This window comes from Dendrobates tinctorius, unplaced genomic scaffold (assembly GCF_039654945.1).
Source record: "Dendrobates tinctorius isolate UK_male_01 unplaced genomic scaffold, ASM3965494v1 ptg000106l, whole genome shotgun sequence".
In the NCBI taxonomy this organism is placed as follows: domain Eukaryota; kingdom Metazoa; phylum Chordata; class Amphibia; order Anura; family Dendrobatidae; genus Dendrobates; species Dendrobates tinctorius.
Window position 1 is genome coordinate 82803 of NW_027361774.1, and position 21188 is coordinate 103990.

The window sequence follows — 21188 nt, forward strand, 5'->3', positions numbered from 1 at the left end:
AAAACGCTCCCCAGCCGGGGAGGCTGGCGTCGGTTGTGACCACCAACCAATAGTCTGGGGGAAAGGGTTTCCCCTGAAGCAGGGAGGAACTGGTTATCCAACACTCGAGTGACTGTCTGACCTGAGAGGACAACCGGCACCGATGATCGAGCGAGAATGGGTTCTTGTCCCAGGATGACAAGAGGGCGTGCTGCAGGGGGCGAAGATGGAACTGGGTGAACGATATTGCTTCCATCATTTTTCCTAGAATCCTCATCCCGAAACGGATGGTATGAGGGACTGGTTGATGAAATGTCCGGACTCCCTGCCGGAGAGCTAGGGCCTTGTCCTGATTGAGAATTACCAACCCTCGAAAGGTGTCGAAGATCATCCTAAAAGGAAATCCTCTGAGCTGGAACAAGAGATGATTTCTTCACGTTGACCAACCACCCTAAGCGGGAAAGATTAACTAGCGTGATGTTGACACTTTCCTTGCATGCCCAAATAGAAGGGCCCTTGACCAAGAGGTCATCTAAGTAAGGCAAGACGACTATGCCCTGGGAGTGCAGGATGGTCATGACGACTGCCATGACCTTTGTGAACACTCTGGGGGCGGTGGCTAGCCCGAAGGGAAGTGCTGCGAACTGAAAATGTAGACTGTTGATGGCGAAGCGTAGAAATCTTTGATGCGGAGGAAAAATGGGGATATGTAGGTAAGCATCTTGGATATCGATAGAGGCCAAGTATTCTCCCTGCCCCATGGCCGATATGACTGAACGGAGAGCCTCCATTTGGAAATGTCTGACCCTGATGAATTTGATCAGGAGCTTCAGGTCCAAAACAGACAGTCCCGTCCCTCTCGGGGACCGTGAATAGGTTGGAATAGAAGTCATGAGCCTTTTCGTGTTCTGGCATGGGAATAATGACTCCATTGTGGTGGAGCGATTCGATGGCTCCTAGCAAAGCCCTTGCCTGGGTATCCACCTTGGGAAGATAGGAAAGAAAAAACCGTCTTGGGGGGTACCTGACAAACTCTATCTTGTACCCTGAGGACACCAGCTCTCTTACCCATGTGTCGTGTGCGATGGTGAGCCAGACATGGCGAAACCAGAGTAGGTAGCTCAGTGGATAGCACTGCAGCCTTGCAGCGCTGGATTCCTGGGTTCGAATCCCACCAAGGACAACATCTGCAAGGAGTTTGTATGTTCTCCTCGTGTTTGTGTGGGTTTCCTCCGGATACTCCGGTTTCCTCCCACATTCCAAAGACATACTGATAGGGAATCTAGAATTGTGGGCTTCATCGGCGACAGTGATGATAATGTGTGCAAACTGTAAAGCGCTGCGGAATATGTTAGCGCTATATAAAAAAAATAAAGAGAAGATCTTTGGGACCTGGATCCCCTCGACCTGGGCTGGTGAGTACGCATTCTCCCCAAGGGGTTGGCTCTATATGAGACCTGTCGATCTCTATCCTGGTTGGGGCAACCTGAAGCGGCGGAATTGGCCGCTGTAGTCCACCCGGGGTTGCGAGAAGCCCGAAAACGTGCCTGAAACTGGTGACGAACTGGCGGTTTGACCTATTGTTGAGGGAGAAAACCGCTCTTCCCTCAGGTGGGATCAGAGATGAGCTGATCTAACTTCTCTCCGAAAAGGCTGCACTGATAAGGTAGAGAAGTCAAGGACTTCTTGGAGGCTGAATCGGCCCGCCATGTCCTTAATCATAGAGCTCTCCTAATGGAAATTGTGCTTGCGTCAGCAAGTGCCGCGCAATTGGCCGCATCCAAAGATGCATTGATTAAGTAGTCCCCAGCCATAGCGATCTGACTCGCGATCTCTGATAGTTCTGCAGGTAGGGCCCTATCCTGCAAGGCTTTGTTTAATGATTCTGACTAAGAAATCATGGCCTTGGCCACCCACGTTGCCGCGAACGAGGGAGAGAGTGAGTGCTGACCCTGATGCCTCAAATACTGAGTGAGCCAAGCTCTCTATGAGACGATCTGTGGGATCCTTCATAGAAGAACCACTAGGTACGGATAACAGGGTTTTAGAGGCCAAGCGTGACATGGGTGAGTCCACCGTTGTGGATTCCGTCCATCTTTTACAGAGGTCCGGGGCAAACGGATACCTCGCTTCGAGCGCCTTCTGGCCCGAGAAGCGTCTGTCCGGCTGTTCCCTGTGTCGTTGCACTATGTCCTCGAATTCTGGGTGAGTGCAAAATACTCTATGCGGCTGCTTAACTCGCTTAAATGACACCTTATGGCCAGAAGCCAAGGTGGAATCATCCTCAATCCCCAAAGTCTGGTTGACGTCTTCAATGAGGCTGTCCACTGTTTCTCAACACCCCGGAGTATCTAGGTCAAGGGGCTCATCTGAGCATTGCTCGCTATCGACTACTGGTGAAGGAGAGCGAGAAGCAGAACTCACGGATGCCGAGGCACCGGATGAACCGGGAGACGCCGTGTGGGTTCGTTTCCCCCGCGTCTGCCTGGAGTGAGAGCGGCCCCTGCAGGCCGGATGCTCTTGTGAGGTAAAGGACCCCTCTAACACAGGCGAGCCACTGTCCCTATCTGGGGCACGAAGGGACTCGATTGCTCTCGTAAGCGACGCCATGGACTGCGACAGTGATAGGGCCCACTCGGGGGACTTGCACTGGGCTCAGTCGCAGGGTAAGGCTCCTGGGCGCGTTTGGAATCACAGGCTTCGCATAATCGCTTGCTCTGTGCCCGCGGAAACGCGGCCCGACAAGAGATGCATGCAGCGTATAGAAACGTGTGCGTCTTCGCTTTTTCAGACATGCTGTATCTGCCCGGCATCAGCACTGCAGACCGCTGGGGGGGGCACTCCTCATTTTCCCGCAGCGTGGCCTCTCGGGTTGGGGGGCAGCACTTACCCCAGTCCTGTGCCCCCACGTGTCCTGGAAGTGCCAGGCATTGCTCCAGCTCAAAGAAGCGCGCGCCACAGCTGCGGGAGGGCCGTCAGAAGAAGAGGCATCCTTGGGACAATCTTTCCAGTTTTGCGGCCTAGCGCTGGTCCGAAACCGGGGCCTCAATTTCTTCGGCGCCCGCCCAGGCCACAGGAGGCAGGCCGCCGGAAGTGACGCGAAGGAGGGACTTCTGCCTGCGGCCTAACGCCAACCGAAACCGCGGGCTAGATTTACATCGCTTGCCCGTGACGGGGGGTGGGCGGACCCGTCTCCCACGGAGTCCCAGGCCGAGGATACATGGCTGGACGTCAGGACCCGCCACCGTGCGCGACGGGGGTGCTATCTTCGGATGCTGCCGCTCTGACCCCCGAGGAAAAGGCTAAGGGCTCCATCCCTGTGGACGCTGCTGCAGGAGCCCTCCCCGGCCATCCCCCTCCGTGACGATGCTTCAGCTTCCCAGCTCAGGTAGAGGGGAGGGGGGCCACATATAGGACAGTGCAGGCACCCTAGCTCCATCTTTCCCTCCAGGGATGAGGAGAGGGACCGTCCGCCGCCTTGCAGCACCGCAGTCTAGCATTGGTGGAGCAGTGGGAGCCGCACGGACTATGCTTGTGCCTCTGTACAGCCTAGGGTTTCAATACCTTAGGGAGGTCAGGGCTAAGTCCGGCATCATGTCCCACGTTGCGGGACAGGATAAATGGAGGCGACACTCGCACGTGCTCGCCCGTTGATGGTTTGGGGAAATCGGACACTTTCAATAGGATCCATTGCCCCTATCTCATCTTCATGGAAAAAATAAAAAAGTCTGGGAAAAAAGGACCAGATGTGTCCCACGTTGCGGGAGAGGATACGTGGAGGCGACACTCGCACGTGCTTGCCCGTTGTTGGTTTGGGGAGATCGGACCCTTTCAATAGGGTCCGTCGCCCCGGTCTCATCTTCATAGAAAAAGGGAAAAAGAAAAAAAAATAAGTCTGGAGAAAAAACAGGCATGTGCATCCAACGGACACAAAACATGAACTGGTTTCTGCCCGCAATCAGGGTGAGGGTGTTTACGGCGGAGGAGGAGCTAACCTCTTTTTTTCACTCTTAGTGTCAGCCTCCAGGCGGCAGTAGCACACACCCACAGTACCTGTGTCCCCCAATGAGGCGAAGGAGAAAATCTTGTTTTTGAAAATTTTGTCCCCGCCAATCCTTTAGAATGTGAAGATGTCAGAAGACTCACCAAGTGACATTTTATTGCACTCATCCCAGTAACTGAAACAAGAAAGAACCCCCAGAGAAGATGTTGTGTATGTTCCTAGAGAGGAATGAGGCATGATCCCCGCTATTATTACCCACAATGCCCATCACTGCCAGCCTTATGCCTCCATGACGGCTTTACAATCTTCCACACAGAACCACGTTTTTTAACTGTTTTGACATTCAAGCATTTGGATTATTTAGTGACAGACACATTTGAGTAGAGTGGACTTAACAACTTCCGGGGGTAGGTGGGGGGAGGTCTCCAGAGACACAAGCTCGGCACAATATATTGGGCACTACAATGACTTTTTTTTGCAATTTTTGCTCTGAAACTTCCACTACGTGTTTCTGGAAATCATCCTTGTAGTGAAAATGGTCACTATATCCATAGATGAATTCCCAGAGGGGTGTCATTTCCAAAATGGGGTCACTTCAGGGGGGATTTGAGGGGGAAAATTTTTGTGAAAGAAAAGTAAATGTTTATATTTTCATTCCACATTCCATTCATTCCTGTGAAGCATCTGAAGGGTTAATAAACTTCTTGAATGTGGTTTTGAGCACCTTGAGAGGTGCAGTTTTTAGAATGGTGTCATTTTTGGGTATTTTCTGTAATTTTGACCCCCTAAACTCACTTCAAATGTGAGGTGGTTCCTAAAAAAAATGGTTTCGTAAATTTTTTTGCAAAAATGAGAAATCGCTGTTTAACTTTTAATCCTTATAACTTCCTAACAATAAAAAGTTGATATAGATGCTACTGTGCAGGCGCCACCATCGCCGCTGACATTTTGCTGGATGTAATTTTTTTTCTAAGCCTCCCAATAGCCACAATATTATAGGCATTATCACCAATAATATCAATGCTATTATATGCATTATGTAATAATGGGGGGCAGGTCAGTGAGGGGTCAGCGACCTGTCATTAGCCAATACAGATGAATATGTAATCAGAGCACCACATAAAGCCCCGCCCACAGCCCCACCCACAGCCCCGCCCCAGAGCACGAGAATCTCATTACCTGAAAGCTACAAATACAGATTAAACAACAGTAAACCAGAGTTGCCCTCATTTATGGTGGACCATTGGAGCTACTATGGATCCTGAGCAGAAGATTAGAGAAAATAATATTGCTCCCCATTTCAGGAGAGATTGTGCAGTAATCTGAATTCCTTAGGATCAAAAAAAAATGTAATTGGTTGTAAGTTCTATAGAAAAGGGCTTTCAATGCCCAAAGTCATTTGAACAGTTTTGGGTGTAGGAGAATGTTGTGGTCTAGAGGCAAAATGGGGATCATGGTAATGTGGCACCCCTGAGGGTTCAGTCGCCACAGAGGTACTGCACCTCCTCCTGAGGTGTGGTACCCCACCATCCAGGTAAGGTGAAGACACCTGACCACTCTCCAACACCTACAACCCCACGCCACAAAGTAGTGTAGCAAAGCACCTTCGGCGGCTCCCTGCTTGGAGTGTAGCATAGCACCCCTTGATGGCTCCCTGCTTGGAACATGAAACGTGCTGGGAGGTGGGTGGAGTTAGTTCACATAAAAGAGCGGAAAGAGATGAGTCAGTCGTTCAGTCAGTCTTTCATTCAGTCAGTGAGTGAGGATGTAGAAGGACAGAGTATGAGACACAGAAGATCCCTGGGAGAGGGATGGAAGGAAGTGCTGCAGCAGGCCACAGTGATCTGGGTCTGCTGGCACAGGAAAGAGACAGAGAAAGGAAGCTTGATTCTCCATTGGGAAGAAGGATTAGCACGGAACGTGAGGAGAATAAGACCAGGGTTAGAGGAGAACCCTTTTCAAGTTCTAAGCGCAAGGCCGGGGTCCGGTCCCCGAGGTTGTACGGATACTAATGGTCCTGCAGCAGACACCGGAGGAATAGAAGTAGTGACCACTTTATTCCCACTCAAGACTTGGGGGCACAACAGCAACATATTAGTGAGCCGGGACTTAGTAGCAAGGAGTCCCCGAAGCAGGCTACAGCTGTCTGCCGTAAAAAAATAAAAATAAAAACAAATCTGAACTGAGAAAGTAAGTTAATGTGTATGCACAATGTAAGTGCATATTAACACATGACCATTAACCAGAGAAAACAAAAAGCAAAAACCACAAATATCCTGAACTAAAAAGTAAAAAATATACTGCCAATAATGCATAAAGGTAGTAATAATAATAAGGGTATTTAGTAAACATAATTTTGATCAAAATAATGTACAAGCCATCCCGCCACGTCACGGCAACCCTTGTGGGACAGTCCCTACTCTAGTATTTAAAACCTTTTCACTTGCCAAGTGACGTGAATGTTAACAAGGATCGAGCAGCTGAACCACTAGTAACAGCTTAGGCCAGACTGGATGGCTTTCCCAGCTCAGAAGCTGCCGTACAAGAAGAGTTCATAGGAACATCTGATAGGAGGAACTCCAGTGTAATTCAGTACTGAGAGTACTTCACTCAAAGGCGCTATAAAGGAGACGTTCAGGAAAGGCACATATGTTGGCGGAGTGTTGGAAAGGAGTACTTCATCTTGCCTGGAAGTTGGCTGAGCTCCTGGCCCGGAGGACACGGCACAGATGCGGGCACCTGTACCTGCAACAGACTGTGAGTAAAGCTTTGGAACTACATGCCCTGGTGTCCTTATTCCTGCGCCAACCTGCCCAGCACTGCTACATCTCTTGTGCCTGACACTACACCATCTAAGTGTCACTTCACCTACACTGCCCGGGGACTACAGCCCTGCCTGTGGAGGGCTTTAACATCATTGCTGCACCACACCATCTGTCCCAGAGGATCTGTCTGCAGCGTCGGCTTACATCTCTATTGCCGAACACCACAGGTGGCGTCACGAATCACTCATCATAAGCACACTGAACATTTCCCTTTACAATGGGCACCCAGGGCCACGGGCCAGGTCCCAGCTGCTGTGACATCTGCCATTGAAGCTTATCGGGCCCGGTACCCCACAGCCCTGGGAGGGCGTCCCAGTAACACGGCCGGACTACACCACCGATAAAGCAGCCACAGCCGGTGACTGAGAGGAATCTGTGACTTCTCTGCATTCAGTGGTTACTACTTACCTGGGTAGTCATATGTGGGAATCTCCTCTTTACACCACTCATCACCCCTCACATATGTCTCTGTAGTATTAATATGGGTCAGATCTTCACCCTGAAACAAATATTGTAAAAGTCACAGACAGATGGAGAAGTCCCATCTATGATCAGCTCTAATCCTGCCATCTCCACCGCTCTCATTACACAAGTATAAAACATATAATACTGGTGGATAAAAAAAGACTGAGCACAAGACCTTCACAGTCATCTACACATCATAGGGGAGATCTCCTGACACCTTCTCTCCATCTACCTGAAGATCCTGAGGAGCACTGGGATCTTCTTGGTTACAGTCCTGTGGAAGAAGAGGACGGGGACTTCTCTCTGGTGTTGTCCTCTTACTGGATAGATCTGGAGGAAACACATACAGGGACTGAATTCATTCTCTACATACAGATAATTATAGGCCGTGTGTATTTAGTCCTGTCTATTACCTGGTGATGTGAGGGGCTGGGGAACCTCCATTATGACGTCCTTGTACAGATCTCTGTGTCCTTCTAAATACTCCCACTCCTCCATGGAGAAATAGACAGCGACATCCTGACACCTTATAGGAACCTGACACATACAATGATACCGTCATCCCCCCGATCCCTTCTTCATAGTGTTACTGTATAATATCCCAGCATTCCCAGCAGTGTCACCTCTCCAGTCAGCAGCTCAATCATCTTGTAGGTGAGTTCTAGGATCTTCTGGTCATTGATGTCCTCATGGATCAGAGGGTGAGGTGGAGGCCCCGTGATTGGGCTCAGGGGTCTTCCCCATCCCTCAGACACAGGGTCCTGACAGCGATCACTAGAGGTCTTCTTCACCACTGTGTAATCCTGGTTATGGAGAGACACATTAATAAATCTCACTCCAGACATTTCCAGAGTCCTCACCTCTCCAGTTCTGTCCATCTGTTATTCCCATAGATAAGAATGATGGAATGTGACGTCATCAGAATCTCTCACCTCTCCAGTGAGAAGGAAGAGGATCTCTAGGGTGAGGTGTAACATCCTCTCCGCCATCTTGTCTCTGTCCATATCCATCCTTGATGGGTAAATCAGGAAAATTCTCTTCTGTAGAAGATCTTCACTGAGAGGATCCGATATTGTAGAGACCTGAATGAGAAGAAGATGATCCGATGTAACATCATAAGAATCCTGTGTAATAATACAATTACTGGAGATAATAAGGGAAACATATGAGGAGATTTATTATCTTACAGGGTTTAGTTTTCTTCCCTGACATCTACTAATAAAACCTATATATTTAGGCCACAGACAACAAGCAGTTTCCTCCTCGGAGTCGGCAGCTGAACACGTTCCTCATAGACTCATCTTCCATAACGCTAATTCTCCTCTCATTACCGACACTGGAATCGGCATTAGCAATACTGCAGGAGATATTCATTACACACGACATGAGAAATAACTCCTTCATGATGAGGACGACATCTTCATCTTCTACTGCGGCTCTAGAGACAGATTTGGCCAGAGTCGGTCACTGCCTCCATCCCCACCGGCCGTCTATATGAAGGTTTCCCGTCTTCCCCGCACTGGAATCTTCTCTCACGTTAGATCTCAGCTCTGAGTCACACACAGAAGTTTGAGGCTTTTCTGGAAGAACAGGACAGGAGAGATCTGAGGCCGATGTCTCCATGTTCAGGGTTTCCCCTCTGGATAAGAGGCTTTTCTGTCCCTTTCCCCCAATTAGAGGGGACACCTGTGGATATCGGGGTCTTTACCGGCTGCAGTCCTGGGGGGATTTACTCGGTAACGTGGACGTTGGACAAACGTCACCATCAATTCCCATCAGAGTGAAGGAACATCGCTCCTCTATTCAGCTCTATGGATCCAGGATGAAATCCACTGCGGCCCCTGCAAGAAAAGAGTGAAGTCTGGTGAGACCCCCGAGGCCGGAGATTTCTACAGCTGCTCTGTGCGCACAGGACCTGTGATGAGGTCACAGGAGGGGAGGAGTCAGGGGTCACATGATCAGGGGCCTCAGTGTGTGCAGGACTCTGCTGTGCTGGTTGTCATGGTGCTGGATGAGGGGAAGTTTCTGTGTGGGGTCAGGAGGGGTTTACAGGGTGGATGTAACAGAGCCGTGTGTACAAGGTGTACGGAGCAGAGCCGTGTGTGTACAAGGTGTACAGAGCAGAGCTGTGTGTGTACAAGGTGTACGGAGCAGAGCCGTGTGTGTACGAGGTGTACGGAGCGGAGCCGTGTGTGTACAAGGTGTACGGAGCGGAGCCCTGTGTGTACGAGGTGTACGGAGCGGAGCCGTGTGTGTACGAGGTGTACGGAGCGGAGCCGTGTGTGTACGAGGTGTACGGAGCGGAGCCGCATGTGTACGAGGTGTACGGAGCGGAGCTGTGTGTGTACGAGGTGTACGGAGTGGAGCCGTGTGTGTACGAGGTGTACGGAGTGGAGCCGTGTGTGTACGAGGTGTACGGAGCGGAGCCGCATGTGTACGAGGTGTACGGAGCGGAGCCACGTGTGTACGAGGTGTACGGAGTGGAGCCGTGTGTGTACGAGGTGTACGGAGCGGAGCCGCGTGTGTACGAGGTGTACGGAGCGGAGCCGTGTGTGTACGAGGTGTACGGAGTGGAGCCGTGTGTGTACGAGGTGTACGGAGCGGAGCCGCGTGTGTACGAGGTGTACGGAGCGGAGCCGCGTGTGTACGAGGTGTACGGAGCGGAGCCGCGTGTGTACGAGGTGTACGGAGCGGAGCCGTGTGTGTATGAGGTGTACGGAGCGGAGCCGTGTGTGTATGAGGTGTACGGAGCGGAGCCGTGTGTGTACGAGGTGTACGGAGCGGAGCCGTGTGTGTATGAGGTGTACGGAGCGGAGCCGTGTGTGTACGAGGTGTACGGAGCGGAGCCGTGTGTGTACTCTATATACACCCGTATACCCCCATCTTCGGTCACAGACCCCTCAGTGTATACTGTATACACCCATATACCCCCAGCTTCGGTCACAGACCCCTCATTGTACACTGTATACACCCATATACCCCCAGCTTCAGGCGCAGACCCCTCAGTGTGCGCTGTATACACCCGTATACCCCCAGCTTCAGTCACAGACCCCTCTGTGTATGCTGTATACACCCGTATACCCCCAGCTTCAGTCACAGACCCCACATCTCTCACGCTGTAGAACCGACGCCGGACACACACGGTAAAACTGCAGTCGTCGGTCTCTCGTCTCTCGCACTTATACTGATAACATAAGATGGAGTCAGACGAACCCTCCTACAAAACGTGAGAACAAAGTCATTACTACAGGACTGTGTGAGAAAGGGATTTATTCTACAAGAAACGCTGGGGCCCCAATGAGAGAATCCGGGCCCCGTGGCTGGATACTCCAGGCCCCCAGCGTGTTAGGACCAGACGGGGTCTTTGTCTCTGGAGCTTCTCTACTCGGGATAATGAGACTCTGATCTTGGTCATCCGCGTGGATAATGGAAATGGAATTACAAAGCTTCTCATAGACTTTCCATGTTACACACGGACGGCACATGTACAGCACACGGACGGCACATGTACAGCACACGGATGGCACATGTACAGCACATGGACGGCTCATGTACAGCACACGGACGGCACATGTACAGCACACGGACGGCTCATGTACAGCACACGGACGGCACATGTACAGCACACGGATGGCACATGTACAGCACATGGACGGCTCATGTACAGCACACGGACGGCACATGTACAGCACACGGACTGCACACATACAGCACACGGACGGCACATGTACAGCACATGGACGGCACATGTACAGCACACGGACAGCACATGCACAGCACACGGATGGCACATGTACGGCACACGGACGGCACATGTACAGCACACGGACGTGTTATGAACGAGTCACCGTAGGAGGCAGACCCCTAAGTAAAAGGCAGCCCCCAACATATAATGACGGTGAAGCAAGATGAAAAAACACTCACACAGATAGAAGGATAGGCTGAGCAAACAATGGGGCCCAAGCTAGCTATACAGGACAGGAAAGGACGGTTGCTGTCTGCAATCTGCAAAAACCCTATGAAAAACATAAGCCAACAGGCTGATATGGAAAAAGGCCCTGAAGCAGCTAGGCTTCAAAAACTAAATCAGCACTCAGGTATTTTCTGAAGACAGAGCTAAAGGAATTCAGCTCACCCCAACAGGGAATGGCAGAAATCCAGCAAAACAAAGACAAAGCACAAATGCAAAAGGCAGAGCAGAAAACTTAGCTTTAGCAGAGCAGGAATTCAGACTGGACTCCAAGGATCCCACAGAGAAATCACCCGCAGGGAAAAAGGGCGTCGGCGGCCTTATATCCAGTCAGTAACTCCACTCAGCCAGTCATCATCATTAGTCTCAGATGTTTGATAATCAGGCTCACTACCTTTCTTAACCAGCAGAGGGAGTTCATCGGGCCTGAGTGGTGAAGGGGAAAATGAACTCACAACAGTACCTCCCCCTTGAAGAAGGGTCACCGAACCCTCAACCAAGCCACCAGGGTGATCAGGGTGAGCCCGATGAAAGGCACGCACCAATCTTTTGGCATGAATATCAGAGGCAGAGACCCAGGAATTATCCTCCTGACCATAACCCTTCCACTTAACCAAATACTGGAGTCTCCGTCTAGCCAGATGGGAATCCAGTATTTTCTCTACCTCATATTCCATGTTACCTTCCACCAATACAGGGTCTGGAGGTGCCACCCCCGGAACAACAGGTTCAACAAACCTCTTCAACAAAGACTTATGGAACACATTATGGATTTTAAATGTGACAGGAAGAGCCAACCGAAAAGAGACCGGATTAATAATCTCCAAAATCTTGTAAGGTCCAATAAATCTAGGCTTAAACTTAGGAGAAGCCACCTTCATAGCAATATTTTTTGATGATAACCACACCATATCACCAACCTTAAACTGGGGACCGATGGTCCTATGTCGGTTGGAAAACCGCTGGGCCTTTTCCTGGGAGAGAGATAACTTATCCACCACTTGGTCCCAGATCTGGTGCATTCTCTCCACCACAGTGTCAACACCTGGGCAGGCAGAGGGCTCCACCTGCCCTGAGGAAAATCGAGGATGAAACACAAAGTTACAAAAAAAAGGTGACATCAAAGTGGCAGAACTAGCTCTATTATTTAAAGCAAATTCGGCCAAGGGCAAAAATGAAACCCAATCATCCTGATCAGCGGAAATAAAACATCTCAAATACGACTCCAAGGTCTGGTTTGTTCTCTCTGTCTGCCCATTGGTCTGAGGGTGAAAAGCAGAGGAGAAGGACAACTGAATTCCCAGCTTGGAACAGAAAGTTCTCCAAAATCTAGACACAAACTGAACTCCTCTGTCAGATACAATGTTCTCAGGAATCCCGTGCAAGCGAACCACCTGTTGCAAAAACAGGGGCACCAACTCAGAGGAAGACGGCAACTTAGGGAGTGGTACAAGATGAACCATCTTAGAGAACCTATCACAAATCACCCAAATAACAGTCATCCTTTGAGAGACAGGCATATCAGAGATGAAATCCATTGAAATATGGGTCCATGGCCTCTTGGGGACAGGCAAAGGTATCAACAACCCACTAGAGCTAGAACACGATTTAGACCGGGAGCAAGTCCCACAGGACTGCACAAAATTCCTGACATCACGAGACAAGGAGGGCCACCAAAAAGACCGACTCACCAAATCTCTAGTACCAAAAATACCAGGATGACCAGCCAAAGCAGAGCAATGAACTTCAGACATCACTCTCTTCTTCCACTGGTCAGGAACATACAACTTTCCACTGGGACAATGCTCAGGTTTGTCCTCCTGGAACTCTTCCAGAGCACGACTCAAATCGGGCGAGATGGCAGAAAGAACTACCCCTTCGCCTAAGATGGTAGCAGGTTTGGTCACCACAGGAGAATCAGCAAAGAAGCTCCTAGAGAGGGCGTCTGCCCTGACATTCTTAGTTCCAGGAAGAAAAGAAACCACAAAATCAAAACGTGTAAAAAACAAGGCCCACCTAGCCTGTCTAGGGTTCAAGCGCTTAGCCGACTCTAGGTAAATCAAATTCTTGTGGTCAGTGAGGACCACGACTTGATGCTTAGCTCCCTCCAACCAATGTCTCCACTCCTCAAATGCCCATTTCATGGCCAACAGTTCCCGATTCCCCACATCATAGTTACGTTCAGATGGAGAGAACTTTCGGGAAAAGAAAGCACAGGGATTCATTTTAGATGTTACAGGATCCTTTTGGGACAAAACAGCTCCTGCACCAATCTCAGAAGCATCCACCTCTACCTGGAACGGAAGTGAGACATCAGGTTGCCGCAAAACCGGGGCGGAGGTGAATCTTCGCTTCAACTCCTGAAAGGAAGAAACAGCCTCTGGAGACCAATTCAACACATCAGCACCCTTCTTAGTCAAATCAGTCAATGGCTTGGCAATACTAGAAAATTTTGCTATAAATTTCCGATAAAAATTAGCAAAACCCAAAAACTTCTGAAGGGCCTTCAAAGAAGTGGGCTGAGCCCAATCGTAAATGGCCTGTATCTTGGCCGGGTCCATTTCAATAGTTGACAGAGACAAAATAAATCCCAAAAAAGAAATCCTCTGTACTCCAAAAAGGCATTTAGATCCTTTGACATACAGGGAATTCTCCCTCAAGATCCGGAACACAGTCCGAATATGTTCCACATGAGAATCCCAATCCTTGGAGAAGATCAAAATATCATCCAGATAGATAGTCAAAAATTTATCGACAAAATCTCGGAAAATATCGTTCATGAAGCACTGGAAGACAGAAGGGGCATTAGTGAGCCCAAAAGGCATCACCAGGTACTCAAAATGTCCCTCTGGAGTATTAAACGCCGTCTTCCATTCATCCCCATGCTTAATGCGAATAAGATTATACGCCCCCCTGAGGTCAAGCTTGGTAAACCAGCAAGCACCTTTAACTCTAGAGAATAGATCCGAAATCAGGGGTAACGGATACTGATATTTAACAGTAATTTTGTTGAGGGCACGATAATCAATACAAGGTCTTAATGATCCATCCTTTTTGGCTACAAAAAAAAAACCGGCACCTAAGGGTGACGAGGATGGTCTAATATGACCCTTCTCCAACACCTCCTTAATATAGGATCGCATAGCCTCGTGCTCAGGTACAGATAAATTGAAGAGCCGACCCTTGGGGAATTTACACCCCGGGCTCAGTTCAATTGCACAGTCATAACTCCTATGAGGAGGCAGAGACGCAGACTCATTCTCACTAAATACATAATAAAAGTCCGCCAAATAGTCAGGAACATCATGTGACTGAGGAGAGGTGGAAAACACCGGAGCCTCACTAAAGGCACACCGACAACCCCAACTCACCACAGACACAGATTTCCAATCCAAAACTGGATTATGAATCTGCAACCAGGGAAACCCTAGAACAATGGTATCATGAAGATTATGCAACACCAAAAATCTGCAATTTTCTTGATGGTCTGGGGCGACCCGCATTACCACCTGGGTCCAAAACTGAGGTTTATTTTTTGCCAAAGGAGTAGCATCAATCCCCCTCAAAGGGATAGGCGTCTGCAGAGGTGTCATCGGAAATCCACAACGTTTAGCAAAATCCAAGTCCATTAGGTTTAGAGCTGCTCCAGAATCCACAAAAGCCTTGGCGGAAAATGTGGACAGGGAGCAGATCAGAGTAATAGCCAGAAAAAACTTAGGTTGAACACCACCAACAGAAAACGTGTGTGCAAAGCGTTTCTCTCGTTTGGGACAGACAGAAATAATATGCGAGGCATCTCCACAGAAAAAACACAACTTATTACGCCTTCTGAACTCCTGACGCTGCTCTCTGGACAAAACTCTATTACATTGCATAGGTTCAGACATTTGTTCAACAAGTGGCAACACTTCTCGTGCAGTTTTGTGTTCGCGCAAACGCCGATCAATCTGAATGGCTAATGACATAGAATCGTCAAGACCAGAGGGAACAGGAAATCCCACCATAGTATCTTTTACGGCTTCTGACAAACCCTTCCGAAAGAGAGCAGCCAGGGCATTATCATTCCAGGTAGTAAGTACCGCCCACTTTCGGAATTTTTGACAGTACGATTCTGCAGAATCTTGACCCTGGTTCAATGCCAGCAGGGTCTTTTCAGCCTGATCAATGGCATTAGGTTCGTCATAACAACAACCCCAAGGCTTGAAAAAATGCGTTCACATTAGTCAGAATAGGATCATCAGGTTTCAAAGAAAACGCTCAATCCTGGGGATCGCCACGCAGCAAAGAGATGACAATTTTAACCTGCTGCGCGGAGCTCCCTGACGAGTTAGGCTTCAAGGCAAAAAATAATTTACAATTATTTTTGAAATTCAAAAATTTAGACCGATCCCCAAAAAATACATCAGGTGTGGGAATCTTTGGTTCAGCAGCATGTGAATGAGCAAGGTAGGCGGAAATTCCCCGCACTTCCGCAGCGAGCTGCTCCACGCGATCAGACAATTGCTTTATCTCCAATGAGAGAAAAAAAAAAATTCCCCCTACGGCCTCAGAGGTATAGAGGAAGAAAATTAACACACTTTTTTTTTTTTTTTTTTTACAATTCTTTCCTGCTATTGAGTACCCTAGGATCTGCGGTATGGCGGGTGATTCTGTTATGAATGAGTCACCGTAGGAGGCAGACCCCTAAGTAAAAGGCAGCCCCCAACATATAATGACGGTGAAGCAAGATGAAAAAACACTCACACAGATAGAAAGATAGGCTGAGCAAACAATGGGGCCCAAGCTAGCTATACAGGACAGGAAAGGTCGGTTGCTGTCTGCAATCTGCAAAAACCCTATGAAAAACATAAGCTAACAGGCTGATATGGAAAAAGGCCCTGAAGCAGCTAGGCTTCAAAAACTATATCAGCACTCAGGTATTTTCTGAAGACAGAGCTAAAGGATTTCAGCTCACCTCAGCAGGGAATGACAGAAATCTAGCAAAACAAAGACAAAGCACAAATGCAAAAGGCAGAGCAGAAAACTTAGCTTTAGCAGAGCAGGAATTCAGACTGGTCTCCAAGGATCCCACAGAGAAATCACCCGCAGGGCAGAAGGGCGTCGGCGGCCTTATATCCAGTCAGTAACTCCACTCAGCCAGTCATCATCATTAGTCTCAGATGTTTGATAATCAGGCTCACTACCTTTCTTAACCAGCAGAGGGAGTTCATCGGGCCTGAGTGGTGAAGGGGAAAATGAACTCACAACACGGACGGCTCATGTACAGCACACAGACGGCACATGTACAGCACACGGACAGCACATGTACAGCACACGGACGGCACATGTACAGCACACGGACGGCACATGTACAGCACACGGACGGCTCATGTACAGCACACAGACAGCACATGTACAGCACACGGACGGCTCATGTACAGCACACGGACGGCACATTTACAGCACACGGACGGCTCATGTACAGCACACGGACGGCACATGTACAGCACACGGACGGCTCATGTACAGCACACAGATGGCACATGTACAGCACACGGACAGCACATGTACAGCACACGGACGGCACATGTACAGCACACGGACGGCCCATGTACAGCACACGGACGGCTCATGTACAGCACACAGACAGCACATGTACAGCACATGGACGGCTCATGTACAGCACACGGACGGCTCATGTACAGCACACGGACGGCACATGTACAGCACACGGACGGCTCATGTACAGCACACGGACGGCACATGTACAGCACACGGACTGCACACGTACAGCACATGGACGGCACATGTACAGCACACGGACTGCACACGTACAGCACTCGGACTGCACACGTACAGCACACGGACGGCACATGTACAGCACACGGATGGCACATGTACAGCACACGGACGGCTCATGTACAGCACACAGACAGCACATGTACAGCACACGGACGATGGCACATGTACAGCACACGGACGGCACATGTACAGCACACGGACGGCTCATGTACAGCACACAGACAGCACATGTACAGCACACGGACGGCACATGTACAGCACACAGACGGCACATGTACAGCACACGGACTGCTCATGTACAGCACACTGACAGCTCATGTACAGCACACAGATGGCAAACGTACAGCACACGGACGGCACGTTTACACGGACTCATAGACTTGTATTGGCCCTTTGTGATCTGTGCCAATGGGGAAACATGGACATGAGAGCAGCACCGTAGATCAAATAGGGGACACGTGGCATCTGTGAAAAACATGACAGGTCGTGTGAAGGGGCCGTACAGTCACATAATAGAAAACATTAGCAGAATTGCCGTCTTTTTCTACATCCTACCTCGCAAACAGCAGAATAAAAAGTGATTAAAAACAAGTCCTACATGTCCCCCAAACTACTCTGCTAAATCCCCTCTGGCTCCGTGGCCGATGGTTCAGGGGCCCTGATGGTTATTATTCACTTCGCAGCTATAATATAAGGTGAAGCCACAAGACCCCTGCAGACCAGTGCTGAGGCTGACGGAGACCCCTGGAGCCAAAAGACACCTGCAGCCCAGTGCTGAGACTGAAGGAGACCCCGGAGCCACCAGACACCTGCAGCCCAGTGCTGAGACTTACGGAGAACCCCGGAGCCACAAGACCCCTGTAGCCCAGTGCTGAGACTAGCAGAGACCTCCCGGAGCCACAAGACCCCTGCAGCCTAGTGCTGAGACTGGCAGAGACCCCCAGAGCCACAGGACCACTGCAGCCCCGTGCTGAGACTGGCAGAGACCTCCCGGAGCCACAAGACCCCTGCAGCCTAGTGCTAAGACTTGCAGAGATCCACAAAGTCACAAGACCACTGCAGCCCAGTGCTGAGACTGGCAGAGAAGCCCGGAGCCACAAGACCACTGCAGCCCAGTGCTGAGACTGACGGAGACCCCCGGTGCCACAAGACCCCTGCAGCCTAGTGCTAAGACTCGCAGAGACCCCCGCAGCCACAAGACCACTGCAGCCCAGTGCTAAGACTGGCAGAGACCCCTGGAGCCACAAGATCACTGGAGCCCATTGCTGAGACTAGCAGAGACCCCCAGAGCCAAGACCCCTGCAGCCCAGTGCTGAGACTGATGGAGACTCCCGGAGCCACAAGACTACTGCAGTCCAGTGCTAAAACTGGCAGAGACCTCCAGAGCCACAAGACCCCTGCAGCCCAGTGCTGAGACTGATGGAGACCCCCAGAGCCACAAGACCCCTGCAGCTCAGTGCTGAGACTCGCAGTGAACCCCAGAGCCACAAGACCACTGGAGCCAAGTGCTGAAACTGACAGAGACCCCCGGAGACCCAAGAACATTGCAGCCCAGTGCTAAGACTGACGGAGACCCACGGAGCCACAAGAACACTGCAGCCCAGTGCTGAGACTGTCGGAGACCACCGGAGCCCCAAGACCACTGGAGACCAGTGCTGAGACTGACACAGAACCCCGGAGCCACAAGACCATTGCAGCTCAGTGCTAAGACTGAAGGAGACCCCCGGAGCCACAAGACCATTGCAAACCAGTGCTAAGTCTGGCAGAGACCCCCCGGAGCCACAAGATCACTACAGCCCAGTGCTAAGACTGGCAGAGACCCCCAGAGCCACAAGACCACTGGAGCCCAGTGCTGAGACTGGCAGAGACCCCTGGAGCCACAAGACCCCTACAGCTCAGTGCTGAGACTGGCGGAGAAGCCCAGAGCTACACGACCATGCAGCCCAGTGCTAAGACTGACAGAGACCCCCAAAGCCACAAGACCATTGCAGCCCAGTGCTAAGATTGACGGAGACCCCTGGAGCCACAAGACTATTGCAGCCCAGTGCTAAGACTGACAGAGACCCCCCGGAGCCACAAGAACACTGCAGCCCAATGCTGACTGGCAGAGACCCCCGGAGCATCGGTGCTTGAGCAACGGGGGATGTATCAGTTCATGCTAATTATTTTTACATTCTCAGAAATCCCATGCAGTGTCTGTTCACACCCACCATTGCTGCTGTGGATTGATCTACAGTGTTGGCAGGAAATATTTTGCTTTCTTGCAGCCTTTTCACTTACAATTTTGTGTCCCATTCATTTGAACAGGGAAAAAAACACTGCAGAAACTCTGAAAGACGACAGCAACAGATTTATAAAAAAAAAGTGTCGTCTGGCCAGTGTCCGTGTTTGGCTGCTGTCCGTGTCTGGCCGCTGTCCGTGTCTGGCCGCTGTCCTTGTCTGGCTGCTGTCCGTGTCTGGCTGCTGTCCGTGTCTGGCCACTGTCCGTGTCTGCCCGGTGTCTGTGTCTGCCTGGTGTCCGTGTCTGGCCGCTTTCCATGTCTGCCCGGTGTTCATGTCTGCCCGGTGTTCGTGTCTGGCCAGCATTCATGTTTGCCCGGTGTCCGTGTCTGGCCAGCGTCCGTTTCAGCCCAGTGTCCATGTCTGCCTGGTGTCCGTGTCTGCCTGGTGTCCGTGTCTGGCCGCTTTCCGTGTCTGCCCGGTGTTCATGTCTGCCCGGTGTTCGTGTCTGGCCGGCATTCATGTTTGCCCGGTGTCCGTGTCTGGCCAGCGTCCGTTTCTGCCCAATGTCCATGTCTGCCCGATGTCCGTGTCTGGTTGGTGTCCGTGTCTGGATGCTGTCCATGTCTGGCCGATGTCCGTGTCTGGCTGCTGTCCATGTCTGGCCGGTGTCCGTGTCTGGCTGCTGCACTGGGACAGTGTGAATAGTATAGTAGACGGCACTATTCCACACAATAGGATATTAAGCCCTGTTCACACTGCGCTTCTGCAGTGCGTCCGGGGGCTCTGCCTGAATCCCCCTAAAATAGGATTCACATAAATCCCCGTTGGGGCCACATATGGCACTGACACCAGCAGAGGTCAAAGGAATTTTTTTTTTTTCTGAAATTGACTGATTTATGTCCTTAGGCCGGGGTCACACGATCAGGAATTGGCAGCGCTTTGGACGCAGCACATGTCCGCTGCCGGCTACTGAACACAGGTGACTCCACATGTGATCACTGAACCGTACGGATTCACTGCATACAATACATTGTACGGGTGAGATTTATCGCGTCTCCACAAGATAAATAGACATGTTGTGATCTGGAAAGACGTGTCTCATGTCCGTCTCTAAAGATAGGGAATGTAGATTGTGAGCCTCATTGGGGACAATGCCACTAATGTCTGTAAAGCGCTGTGGAATTAATAGCGCTATATAAATGAGTAAATATAAATATATAAACTGCGGGGGTTCTGGCCTTTCACAAAATGTCGGCAGAGCCCCCGCAGCACCGTACACCCGCAGCGGCGCGCCACACATTCGAACGACCCCTCATCCCAGCCTGCGGCCTGCAGCAACGCTCTACTCTTGCCTCCTCTAGCAGCGACCCTGGGACCCCGCTTCACCGCAGCCACCACCCCCGGTAAGTAATTTATTAAAAATAAGTTATTTTCCTTTTCTTCTCCTCAAAATTTGGGGTGCGTCTTATAATCCAGAGCGTTTTATAACCTGTAAAATACGGTAAACTACTGATTCCTATTATGGCGACACTACAATTACAGAACTATATATGCAGCACATATACACAGATACACACTATACATGTACACACATTATATATATGGGTCGCCCCTCACACCCAGGGCAGCAGGGTACTCGGTACCGGGCCGGTGTCAGGGGGAAGGTGTCACAGCAGCGGTGACCCGGTCCGTGGCCCTGGGCGCCCAATATCAATGGCAGTGATGTAGTTAATGGTAGAATAGTTCGTGACGCCACCCGTGGTGTTTGGCAAGTAAGATGTTGAGCCAACGCTGCATGCCGATCCACTGGGACTGATGATGTGGTGCAGCAAAGATGGTGTAGCTCCCCACAGGTGGAGCTGTAGTCCCAGGGCAGTGTGGGTGCAATGAATGAGGAGAGGCGCAGAATGGTATAGATGCTGGTACCCAGATGTAGCGGTGC

At 50.4% G+C, this 21188-nt stretch overlaps 1 protein-coding gene across 1 annotated transcript; it reads right to left on the reverse strand.

The window, feature by feature from the left end:
- Positions 1-7459: 7459 nt before the first annotated feature.
- Positions 7460-19868, reverse strand: LOC141100524 (uncharacterized). Its single transcript, XM_073589088.1, has 4 exons — positions 19620-19868; positions 7896-8075; positions 7686-7809; positions 7460-7602 (listed from the first exon to the last, which is right to left on the reverse strand). The coding sequence occupies exons 1-4, from the start codon at positions 19866-19868 to the stop codon at positions 7460-7462; spliced, it is 696 nt and encodes a 231-aa protein (XP_073445189.1).
- Positions 19869-21188: the final 1320 nt, after the last annotated feature.